The 12,559-nt window shown below is 47.0% G+C and overlaps 1 protein-coding gene across 4 annotated transcripts in view; it reads right to left on the reverse strand.

Moving 5' to 3' along the window:
• The window catches only part of LOC142573145 (uncharacterized), a 123,338-nt gene that overhangs the window by 76,553 nt on the left and 34,226 nt on the right, over positions 1-12,559 (reverse strand). For 3 of the 4 annotated variants that reach the window (XM_075682693.1, XM_075682690.1, XM_075682694.1), the window contains exon 3: positions 12,202-12,216. The exons of the other annotated variant lie outside the window; for it this stretch is intronic. In XM_075682693.1, the coding sequence (XP_075538808.1) occupies positions 12,202-12,216 (15 nt within the window). The remainder of the gene's footprint in view (positions 1-12,201; positions 12,217-12,559) is intronic. 4 annotated transcript variants of the gene reach the window in all.

Here is a 12,559-nt window from a genome sequence, read left to right on the forward strand (position 1 = left end):
CCATCTCAGTGTACCAGGAATCGGGAAAAAGTCCGAACTGTCGTCGCCTGTGCTGAGACAACTGCATCTGCTTCTTCTGCACGAGAGGTACGCGGACACTGATGGTTCCGCAAACATCCAGTGTTCGCCCGGTGCTGTGCTTATCCCAGCAAGAGCTATTACCATAAGCTTTAGGACTGACCACCCAAAAACATCGACATCTGCGGAACTAGCTGCTCTTCGCGTTGCACTTTGTTTCCTCAATCGGGAGCCACCTCGACAATGGTCAATCTTCAGCGACTCCAATCTGTGCTATCGGCTCTGCGTCGCGGGCCATTCGAACAGCTCGTATTCGATATTAGATGCCTACTCCATACATCACAGGAGAAAGCACACCACGTGACGTTTCAGTGGCTGCCAAGTCACTGCGGCATCATAGGAAACGAAGACGCCGATAATGCCGCTCGGGCAGCTCTTGAAGACCCACAAGAAGAGGCCATACTACTTTCACGGTCCGATGCAGCTAGCAGACTTCAAGTATTTGCACAGGAGATCACGCTCTCTCTATGATGCACACCAAACAGCCGGAGCAACCGTCAATACCACGTGCCCTCTTTGATGCATCTCTGTATGCCAACTGGACTCCGCCGAAGAGAGGCGACTCTGCTGTATCGCTTATGGCTAGGGGTGGCTTTCACGAAATCTTACTCATTTCGCATAGGAATGGCCGACAATGCTCTCTGCAATGCCTGTCTTTGCGAGGAGACACTGCAACACATTCTGTGCGGCTGTCCTGAATATAATGTTCAGCGACAGTCCCTGGCATCCGTTCTAGCGAACCTTGACACTAGACCATTGTCGCTCGAAACTATTTTCACATGCCGTCGACAGAAGACATCGCAACTGACGGCGACAAAGGGACTACTTCGGTTTTTGAAAGAGACCGGATTGGACAAGCGGCTGTGACAGTGATATTACGTACCACGCAAGAGTAATGGACTCTAACGGACGATATGTGTGCTGTGCTAGGGGCTCTCTCTCTATATATATATATCATTTTGCCATCTTTGATCCCCCCCATCCCGCTCCCACGTGTAGGGTAGCAAACGGGTTAAGCTAAACTGGTTAACTTCCCTGACTTTCCTTCTCAATTTTTTCCTTCCTTCCTTCCTTGGAAGTGAGGACCATTTCAAGGAAATCTTTAGATTAGCGAGACGACGCAGTAAGAGCCTCCCAGTCGATGTCAGGTAGGTAAAATCACCGCAAAGTATTAAATTGGCATGAGGAAATCGCAATTGTAAGTCTCGAACTATAGAGTGAAGGTCCGTAATAAAATAATGATCAGTGCCTGGTGCTCGATAACATACAATTAATATACTGGTACAAGAGGGAAGGCCAATTTTCAGACACATTATTTCGCTGTGCCGGTTTATCTCGAGTAAAGCGGATGAAAAAGTTGAATTCACAAGAGCAAGAATGCCCCCTCCCCGGCGACCTCATCGATCTCGCCTGTAGATATGAAAAGAATGGTCGCTGTAGAGCAATTCTGAATCGTGAATATCAGGTGCTAGCTAAGATTTAGCAAATAAAGCGATTTCAGTGCTATGGTCTTCGAGGACGGCCTCAACTATTCATTTTTTTTTTGGCAGCTAGCTTCTTATATTTGTCAGTAGGACAGAATTTTTTTTTTTGTTTTAGCTGTGCGCAGGCATTCTGACAGCTGGACCTGCCGCGGGGAAGTGTCGCAGGGCACTTGCGTTAACCGCTATGAAAGGAGTTCTACAACGGAATCTGTTTCGGCGTTGCAGGTGAATAGTTTTCTGCCGATAACCAACTTATCAAAGCGGATCTTAAATGCGGCGTTAGTTTGTTGGCCATAAGAAAAACATTTTTTTTCGGGCTAGCCGAACTTTAGATGAGTATTCCTCACGAACTAAGAATGTGGTTTCTTCAAGTTTCTGTCTTGCAACAAGAATTCTTTATTTATTTATCTTTAAACTGCGCCAGCTTAACTATGATTGGGCGGTTTTTACCTTGTTGGAAACGACCTAGTCGGTGTGCACGTTCAATATCTTGGCTACCAATTGTAATACCTAGGTGTTTGGAACAGAAGAAAATAATGTGGGCCTCAGACTGGTTCCAGCTTTCGCCGAATTCGTCCTGAAGTCCGAGGAACAATTCCTTTGCGCGTCGCAAGCGGTTTTCAGCGTCGTCGCACTTGTTTGTCAGTGCTTTAACGTCTGAAACAAGCTGGGCCAAGTCGGTGTTTGTTTCGCATGCAGCTAATTTCTGGGTTTGTTTCGATAGTTTTTTCGAGTATTTCGACACGCGCTGAAAGACGATGCACCGAGTCTTCAATGTTCATTTGAGCAGGCCGGATCAAGGCAAGCTCGGCAAGTACGGTGCTCTGAGCGGATTCAATACGAGATGTGGCTTGGTAACTTGTTTCCAAAGGCAGCGGAGCATAGTTTCCGTTCGGGCCTGGGTTTAGTTCAACATCACCAGACAAAACGAGGAGAAGAGAAATAAGGTGCGCGTTGAGACAGTGGAAACAAGCAATACACAGCATCCTTTGGCAACACTCGATGGCGTCTTTGGGGCAGGACACCGCTAGCAAAAATGGGTTGCTAGAGCGACAGTACATGGCATAGGAAAGATAACTAACCTGTAGCAGTCGAAAAAAGGGCGTCGGCATAACGAGTTGCGATGCGGTGGCGTGCCCCAAATGACTCTAGTGGTACAGCGGCTTATGTAGGTGCCGGCATAGAGTTTCTCACTACATTACCTAGAGGGAAATCTGGCGCTGCTGCGCTGTGGTATGCATGGGAATGCCGGTATATTGTGACTTCGGATTGGCATCGTTTTCGGAGAGACACGACACCTTGAAGACGCGCTTGGCAAGTACCGTTCCGTCTGTCACAATGATTCATTTTCTACTAAAACAGCACCTAAAAAGCTGTTTTAGATTTATTATTACGCAAAAACATGTTTTGTTTAACTATGAGAACTTGTTATTACGTGTACGATTATATAATACGTAAAAAGTATCAGCGGGCCGCTAAAGTTGGAGGACAGACGACAAGGTTCGCGCTCGCTTTGAAACAGTTGGTCCTCTGTTCTTGCTTTTCTTCGCTTGGTCATGCATCGTGGGTGAGTAAAGATGTAATATGCGTGAATGGAAACATTTTATGAAGATTTTACTTTGAGAAGGCGTTATTTGCGTAGCCATATCCACGTTTTAGACGAAGCCTCTTACAACATCAGCCAACACTAGCCTCGCAGACACATATACCGTCATTCCCATGACGGCACGGTGCCCCCTTAAGAAACTCCCATAGACGGTGGCGCCAGATTACCCTCTAGGTGTTATAGTGAGAAACTCTATGGGTGCCGGATTCCCATGCGTGTGCCAGGTTGCCAGATGAAAGACTTCTCCACCACTGGAAGCAGCGGATGCTGGTTGAAGTGGTCGTTGTCGATGTAGTCGTGGTCAGCTGGCAGCCAAACGATTTCATTGACGTCTTGCGGCACAAAAGAGCCTGAGCTTTTAGCGTTGGAGCGTGAAGTGGCGGGACCCCATATCAAGGTAGCCTGCAGCAGATAAACAAAGGGCGTCTGCATGACGAGTTGCGATGTGGTGGCGTGCCCCATAAGACTCCAGTGGTACAGCGGCTTATGTAGGTGCCGGATTCCCGTGCTTGCGCCAGGTTGCCAGATGACGGACTGGTTCACCGCTGGAAGCAGCGGATGCAGGTTGATGTGGTCGTTGTCGATGTAGTCGTCATCAGCTGGCAGCCAAGCGATCTCTTTGACGTCTTGCGGCCCAAAAAGTCTGAGCTATCAGCGTTGGAGCGTGAAGTGGTGGGACCCCATATTAAGATTCCCTGCAGCAGATGAACAAAGGGCGTCTGCATGACGAGTTGCGATGCGGTGGTGTGCCCCCAAAGCGAGGTAGCGTGCCTCCTCGCTTTGTTTACCATGTCTGCAGCATGTTTATACATGCCTGACGAAAGAAGTATTTTGATACATAGGCGTGAAGAGACTGGGAAACAGGACAGGAAACGATAAAGTGCTTTCTTCCCGGTTGTACATTTGGTATGGCAAAGGACGCGAGATGTTTTCGCTCTTCGCGGTGCCATCTCATCCCCAGCTACTGCACGAGCGGCGACAAAAATTCCTGAAAGTGAGCGACCGCTTAAAGCAAAGGAAAGGAATATGTGCGTGACATTTCGAGAAGCACCTTGTTTTAGCAGGCATTTCTGCGAACACAATAGCAGTGTCCCACTAGATGCATACAAAGTGCTTCGACTTCGAAAGGCAGCCGTTCCTTCCGTTTTATTTATTTATTTATTTTTGAGGGAAGCATGGCGCAACTCAATGATGCTGAATGCCAGCAGGAACCAGAAGGCGCCCGTGCGAACGGACAAGATGGGATCAATTTGTCTACGACTACAAACAGCATATAGGCGCCTTCTTTTACCCAGGCACGTGCCGTAATGAAAATTCTCAGCCTTGCCTCCGATCGGATTACTTCGACTGGCATCCTGGCAGGGATCTGTTAACCGAAGACAATAGTTTGGATGTGCCTTCAAAGGAAGAATATGGCGAAAAGAGCGGTGCAGGCAGCTCCACTGCTCGAAACGACAACTCCCACTCCCGAAGCGCAGATCGAAATTGACTTTTCCACGAGCTCTTTCTGCATCCAGATCCAGAAAGAGTCAAGCTTCCTCGTTTATGGGGCCACCACAAGGTACGAAACATTTCAGAATCCAATGGAGTGCTGCTCCCCAGTAGCGTGCGAGTTTTTGTGAGTTCTATCTGTAACGTAGTTCTTCTATGTTACGGAAGGTCTTCATGCGAAAACATTCGAGGTGTTTATAATAAACTGCAATTTGAAAACACATTCGTCCTCGAAGGACGACCGACTACCATCGAACATTTCGAGCGCATGGTAGAAACTAGTGACAAGATGAAGATTTGCAGGGGTGGTCTCGCAAAACAAAGTGCCCAGGTGGAAACCTTCAGTGTGCTTACATTGACGCATTGGTACACTGTGTGTAGGCACATAACGGCGCTGTTTACCATCTACCACCTGCGACACTGACCAGTGTCCACACTGCGAAATAATTGCGGGCAGATTGAGTTGCCACGCGATGTCGAGGACTACTTTCCTTGCCATGTACAGTTGACGAATGTCTACGGAGTAACAGTTGATCACGTGTTAGAGCCACATAACGTCAGCTTCCCTTCAGAAGCCCATAGACAGAAAACACTAGCAGGGATCCTGCATTATTATGTTTCAATGAGAATGCGGCAATTTGAATCGCAGGAGAATCGGGCGACAAGTGCATCACGAGAAAAAAAGAATCAAGCTAAGCATCTTTGCACTTTAAGGATGCTAACATAACAAAGATGGATAAACGCCACCTTTGCATTAAAAGCTTTTTTTTTTCACTGCCGTCTGTAAGTGCTCGAGACCACACCCGGAACTGCCGTGATATACCCCTCCCATTTTCCTAACTTTTCTAATGGTCTTAGTTTCAGTAATTCGTTTATGTCCATGTGCCTTTTCTAATTCCATGATGCCCACCTTACAAAGCCCTGCATTTGGCCTGTATAAGGTGAACTTAAAGAATGACCAACCGTTCCCCTACCATTATTAGAGGGTAAGGGAAGCTTGTGCTGCGTGTTCCTGGCCTTCATAAAGGTTAAGCAACCCACAGGTAACGGTGCCGGATTGCTTCGGTCTCCCGCTCCCTCAGCTCAGGATCGTGTTCTCGTGGCTGTCGGATTGCCTGGGCTCAGGCGACTCGAAATGCGCGCTTATAATCCGACGTTAGACAGCTTTAGTTTAGCGTACGCCGAACCATTGCGCAGGCTATAAAATAGCGGGTCGTCACTGCGCATGCTCCATAGCCCATACCCATAGCGTGTAGATTTACCGCTATTTCTCAGATTTAACGTTAGCGTATTTGCGTGGTTTGCGGAGTTTGCGTGAAAAATGGCGGCCATCCCGGCTGCCAGTTTCGTATTGTATTTGGCGTTGCTTTTGTAAAACTCACTTCGTTTGTAGCAAAACGGCTTTCGCTTAGTCCCAGGCCGCTTCGACGACACAGTATTATAGATATCCTTGTGGTGTCTTCGAGATCGCTTTTCGTTTTCAACGAGTGCAAGTCTAACATAAGAAACGTTTGCGGTGTCAGCGCCGCATATCACTACAGTCGGGATATATCAGTAAAAACGGCATATGGCATCTGAGATCCGAAGATCTCGCGGGGCAACTAAAGCTGTAACAAACGTGTGCTGCTTAGCATACGCGGCGCGTCGGAGCGCATTGGCTGCGTCCGGTCACGGTGGTGACGCCAATGCATCGAACCATCGGTCGAATTATAGACGCTGTTGTTCTCGCCAACGTGAGGTAAGGTGTGCGCGTTCGCGCTAGGTCTAGCTATATTTAGGTGGTAACGGCTCGATCGTCACACTGACGGGGAGCCCTTTCACGGGCGAGTTCGCGCCAACGCTCGTCGAACGCTGCCAGTTCCTCGGGGGAACGCACAACGCATGCACGTCCCATCTGTTTTCCTAGAACTGAACGGAAACGAAGGGTGGGTGCGTATAAAGGGTGGGTCTAAAAGTGAGGGTGTAAAAATGAATCTTCAGAAATCTAAAGCAATGTTTAACAGGCTCGGAGGAGAACAGCAGTTTACGATATGTAGTCAGGCACTGGAAGTGGTAAGGGAAGATATCATCTTAGGGCAGGTCCGGATCACGGATCCGGATCATGAGACTGAAATATACAGAAGAATAAGAATGGGCTAAGGTGCGTTTGGCAAGCATTTTCAGATCATGAACAGCAGGTTGCCATTATCCCTCAAGAGAAAAGTGTATAACAGCTGTGTCTTACCAGTACTCAAGTGCGGTGCAGAAACCTGGAGGCTTACGAAAAGGGCTCTTCTTAAATTGAGGACGACACAAGGAGCTATGCAAGAAGAATGATAGGTGTAACGTTAAGGGATAAGAAAAGAGCAGATTGGGTGAGAGAACAAACGCGAGTTAATGACATCTTAGTTGAAATCAAGAAAAAAAATGGGCATGGGCAGGACATGCGATAGAGAGGGAAGATAATCGATGGTCGTTAAGGGTTACGGACTGGATTCCAAGGGTAGGGAAGCGCAGCAGGGGGTGGCAGAAAGTTAAGTGGGCGGATGAGATTAAGAAGTTTGCAGGGACGACTTGGCCACAATTAGCACATGACCGGGGTAGTTGGAGAAGTATGGGAAAGGCCTTCGCCCTGCTGTGGGCGTAACCAGGTGGATGATGATGATGGTTAACGGAAACGAAGCAGGTGCAGCGAGCGTGAAACCCTTTCCTGCCCCTTTCCGCCCCTGCGGAAGCCAAACAGCTCTGATTGGTTGCTGACAGCTGCGCCAACGCTCCGGCGTTGGCGCAGCTGTCGGCTAATCACACCGCCTTTTCTCGCAGCTGCTCTGCTCTGGGAGCAAATTGGTTTTTGCGTGACCACTACAACGCCACTTGTGAGGCACTACAAGCTTCGCTTGAAAGAATGACCCAAACACTTGCTCCTTCTGCTCACATCAATCCGTAAACCGCAAGAGCTATGGGCGTTATAGGCCTCAGGGCGTGCTCTTAGCAAACCAGAAAACGGATGGGGAAGCAGCAGGCACGGTAACATGGCTAAGCCCGACCGTGCATCGTTGCTATAGCAACGATGGAGAGACCCGAGTTTGGCCCGCACGCGCTTCTGCTGCTTCGGTTTGTTGGAAGACCCACCTCTCCCCTCCACCGCTTTTCCCTCATTCGTAACGCCGTCTGGCGAAGACGCTTTGAAGCAGAAACCGGCGTTGAAGAATTTGTCCCTTCCAGAAGAGCGGAGTCGGCGATTCCGTCTTCCTCCGTGGTAGAGGCTAACACATATTTGTCGAATCATAATGAAAATCTATGGTAAAGAAATTAGGGCACAGAATGACGCAGAAGGAATGGTGTGAAAATTGATCAAATATTGCACAAGCTCTATGGAAAGGGTGCCTTAAGGGGAGAACTGTGGACTTGTGGCTCCAGCGTTTTTGGCAACGCCATGAAGAACCCAAGGGCAATACAAGAAAACTGAGGATGCCCCTCGAACTGGTGCAAAGATGAAAACATCGGTCTTGTGTGTACTCTTGTGCTCGATGACCATCAAATTACTATTACTCTCATATCACAAGCACTTGCTTTCAGAAAGTCGTCCGTTCACCAGGTTTTCACTGAAAACCTTTCAATCAAGAAGGTTTGCGCCAATATGGCGCGAAAACTGCTTACTGCTAAGAAAAAGTTGCCATGAAAATAATGTTGGATTTATTCGAAAATTTCAGACGACAGCGATTCATTGTGGGAAATGGTCTCGCCAGCAATGACGCTTCGACTTACGAGTACTACATCAAGCTAAGTCTCACAGCAATGAGCAGAAGAAATGAGTCAATGCTTGAACAAGTGTGAAAGAACAAAGCAAGAATCAAAGTCATTGACGTTTTTTGAATGCCATGTAATTGTGCGCCACAAAGTTGTGCCGGAAAGTCCAACTCTTAAGCAACTGTTTTCTACGTGGATGCGCTGAAGCGTCTGAGCGATCTTGCGAGCCGCGTACGACAAAATTTGTCGAAAGAGTGGCGCTGGACTCCGCACCACGAAAATGCTTCGCCGGACTCTGTATTGACACCGCGTGAGGTTTTGGCACCCGATTATATCGATGTGCTGGAGCACCCTCTCTACTAGCCGCGCTTAGTCCCCTGCGATATGTTGTTTGCCAAATGCATAAGGGGTTGCAGCTGCGCAGGTGGCATTTCACGATGTGACGACAATTCAAAAGAAACGGCATATCTGCTGGCGCGCTCGCAGCAGAGACGTCGCTTCCAGCAGAGAAGCAAAGATGCGTCCAGCCATGAATGAGTAGGCAGGCCCAGGGTTTTGTGTGTAATAGAACATATATTAAATGAAACCGTATTTATGTGTTTGGAAGCTTACTAAAAGATTTTTTTAACGCACTGCATGAAGTTGTGGGATAGACGTCGTATATAAGTGAGATTACCTCGCGAGAAGGCACCCTCGAAACCCTTAACCACGTGCACCACGATTTAAAAAATTCAGAAAATCCTAAAATCCTTTAGTATAGGTAAAGCGGGCACAACACACCGTAGAATAATGAGCTCAAAAATATAATGCAAATAAGCACGCTTCAAAAATTAAAGAAACATTAAGGTAATATTCATACGAACAAAACGAGCTCAACACACTGACAAGCACTTAAAGAAATCTCACGTAATACAAACAAATGTCGACAAGAATTTGAACAATTGTTAGGGCCATTTTAATATAAAATAATTTAGCGCGACAGACACAAAAGTACAACAAACAGCTCTCACGCGAACAACTAGGCGCAAGACACTAAATGATCAACAGGTCCTCTACATAATTTTCTTCAGTGGCAAGCTCAGGAAACTGTCCGTGGTAGCATAGATCGAAGGCAAAAGGGGCCTTATATATCTCACGATGTACCATGGAATGTCTACGGTTGCGTCAGCCGGCATTCACCGACTTGTACTTGTGGACCCTGTCGATGCGGTTGGGTTCCCGTTGCCCTTTTCGCGATTACCGCACAATCAAGACTCGCCCCACAGTCCTCTATTTCTACCCGTCTTCGCCCGTTTCCATCACATTTCATGTTGCTGTAGAAACCAAAATGTTCATTATTCCATTTCATATTTGGTGGCTCTTCTTGTGGAATGTTCGTATGGAATGTCCCTATTCGATTACCCTTATTTCGGATCATCATCACCATCATCTTCATAATCATCATATCCTATTTTATGTCCGCTGCAGGACGAAGGTCTCTCCCTGCGATCTCCAATTACCCCTGTCCTGCGCCAACCGATTCCAACTAGCACCCGCGAATGTCCTTATTTTATCGCACCACCTAGTCTTCTGCCTTCATCTACTGCGCTTCCCTTCTCTTGGTACCTATTCTGTAGCTCTAATGGTCCAACGGTTATCTAACATGCGCATTACATGAGCTGCCCAGCGCCATTTTTTCTCTTAATGTCGATTAGAATATCGACTATACCCGCTTGCTCTCTGATCCAAACCGCTCTCTTTCTGTCTCACAAGGTTATGCCTAGCATTCTTTGTTCCATCGCTTTTTGTGCGGCCCTCAACTTGTTCTCAAGCTTCTTTGCCAGTCTCCAAGTCTCTGGCCCATATGTCAGCACTGGTAACATGCACTGATTATGCATGTCCTTTTTCAATGTTTATGGTAAGCTTCCATTGAGGAACTCGCAATGTCTGCCGTATGCGACACAACCCTTTTTTATTCTTCTATGAATTTCCTTATGATCAGGGCTTCCTAGGTAAACCTAGACCTAGGTAAACGTACTCCTTTACAAACTCTAGAGGCTGACTGGCGATCCTGCACTCTTGTTCTTTTGCCCGGTTATTCATCATTATCTTGGTCATTAAGAGTTACAGAAAGGATTCCAAGGAAAGGGAAGCGTAGCAGAGGGCCGCAATAAGTTAGGTGAGCGGATAAGATTAAGAAGTTTGCAGAGACAACATGGCCACAATTAGTACATGACCGGGGTAGTTAGAGAAGTATGGGAGAGGCGTTTGCCCTGAAGTGGGTGTAACCAGGGTGATGATGATGATGATTTTTGTCTTCTGCATATTAATCTTCAGCCCCACTCCTACACTCTCTCTGTTGAGGTCCGCAATCCTTTGTTGTAACTCGTCTGCAGTGTTGCTGAATTGAACAATGTCATCGGCAAACCGACGGTTGCTGAGCTATTTAGGATGAGACTGTTTACAACTTCTGAGCGCGCTCACCACACTCCTTTGTAGCAGACGATGTTTTCTCTCTGTGACATTCTGTAACCTTGGCCTACTTTGTACATGAATGACAGCGTTCTTTCAGTCATTCGGGGCGAGGCAATCATTGACGTCACCAGCACCATTCTGGTCCCCCTGGCGGGTCTCCCTTCTATGGGTGGTCGCTAAACTCACTGGCTTCCGACAAACTTCCGCTTCCTCAGAACTCACCGAAGCACCGGACGCGAGATGTCACGCAATCATTTCCTCTTCTCTGCGCTATACCGCGCGACAACGAGTGCACGGTGTGCTGCGTTGACTGTTCTCGCTTCGATCCATGAAGAAAGGCTGAGTCGGTGTCAACTGTATTACATGAAATTTTCTTCGGAAGCCACTGAGGCGTGCCCTCACAGAAGAAGAATTTCAAGGAATGCCGTCTTTCCCGCACCCACAAAGTACGTGAACGTTACGCCGCGCATGTTCTGCGTATGAGACGCAAGAAGTCGCACAATCGTTCCCTGTCACCACGTGCCAGTCAGTGATGGCAACCTCCTGTGCCGAAATATCCACAGAATAGCCCCTAAGAAATCCCTTGTCTGCCGAACAATTCTCCAGATCTACGTATTTGCGGTTATCTTTCACGAGTTCAGAGTCTACTGTGTGTTGTCGTGCTTTATATTGCCAGTACTATAAGGTGACAAACAAGGAGAAGAGCTCCAGAACCCCTTGGCACGCGCTAGTCGTTTGCACCTCAACTATTCGCATGCCCTCCAGGAAAAGCCAATACAAGTAAACTCAAACTAAACTCCTTTTATTTTATATCTACGTTTCATCGCTAAGGTTCTTCAAGTGCCGACCGCTTATCAGTACCGCCTGTTTCCTAAAGAAAGTGCGTAACAATTTGCAGTCGTGCTTTCATATCAAGACAGGTAAAAGTGACTGAGATACAGGTATACTCACCATTTACTGTACCTTCCAATGCAGCATCCCCAATGTTAAGCCAAAGTCAAAGTCAAAGTGACTTTGACTTAACATTGGGCTACTGTGTCCTTCTGTGTAGCTTCTGTGTCCCTTCTCCTTCACGCGCCACGATCACAGCTTTCATGTTCACGTTGTTGCCAATGTGGATTACCACGTTTTTCGGCCACATTTTCACGACAGATAGGCCTTGCGAGAAAATTACACTCTATACATAACTGCATGGACTGTGTACGAACAAACCTAAATACGTATCCCTTACCATGTACTGGAGAGCTACACATACGATAACATTGGAGGGTGCATGTCACAAGGAAATAATGTTGTTGTCAAGAAAAGTCAAATGGAATTGTTTTGAAAAACCATAGCCACAAACTTAGCGCACATTACCTGTTGAAAGTATCGCTGAAAAGAAAGTACAAGAACAAGTAAGTGACATTTGTTTAAATGTGCTAAAAAAACTGCTCTTCTCTTACGTCAGTATAACAGAACGCAATTCTGGCATCACTATCTCTGACATATTTTGTGCTATCCTGTAACCATGATATTATTGGCATTTCGTAAAATAATAAGACATAAGAAATAACTGGTTTATTTCTCTTTACAATGCACACTGCATTGTTGTTAGCGGCACCTCCTTCATTATCGTTGTTCTTCGAGTTCCAGCCCTTAGGTAGTAAATGTCGAATCCACGGATTAGATAATTTTCAAAGATATCGGTAATTTTATTACATTAGAGTGAGCGCCG

Source organism: Dermacentor variabilis, chromosome 2, assembly GCF_050947875.1.
Source record: "Dermacentor variabilis isolate Ectoservices chromosome 2, ASM5094787v1, whole genome shotgun sequence".
NCBI lineage: Eukaryota > Metazoa > Arthropoda > Arachnida > Ixodida > Ixodidae > Dermacentor > Dermacentor variabilis.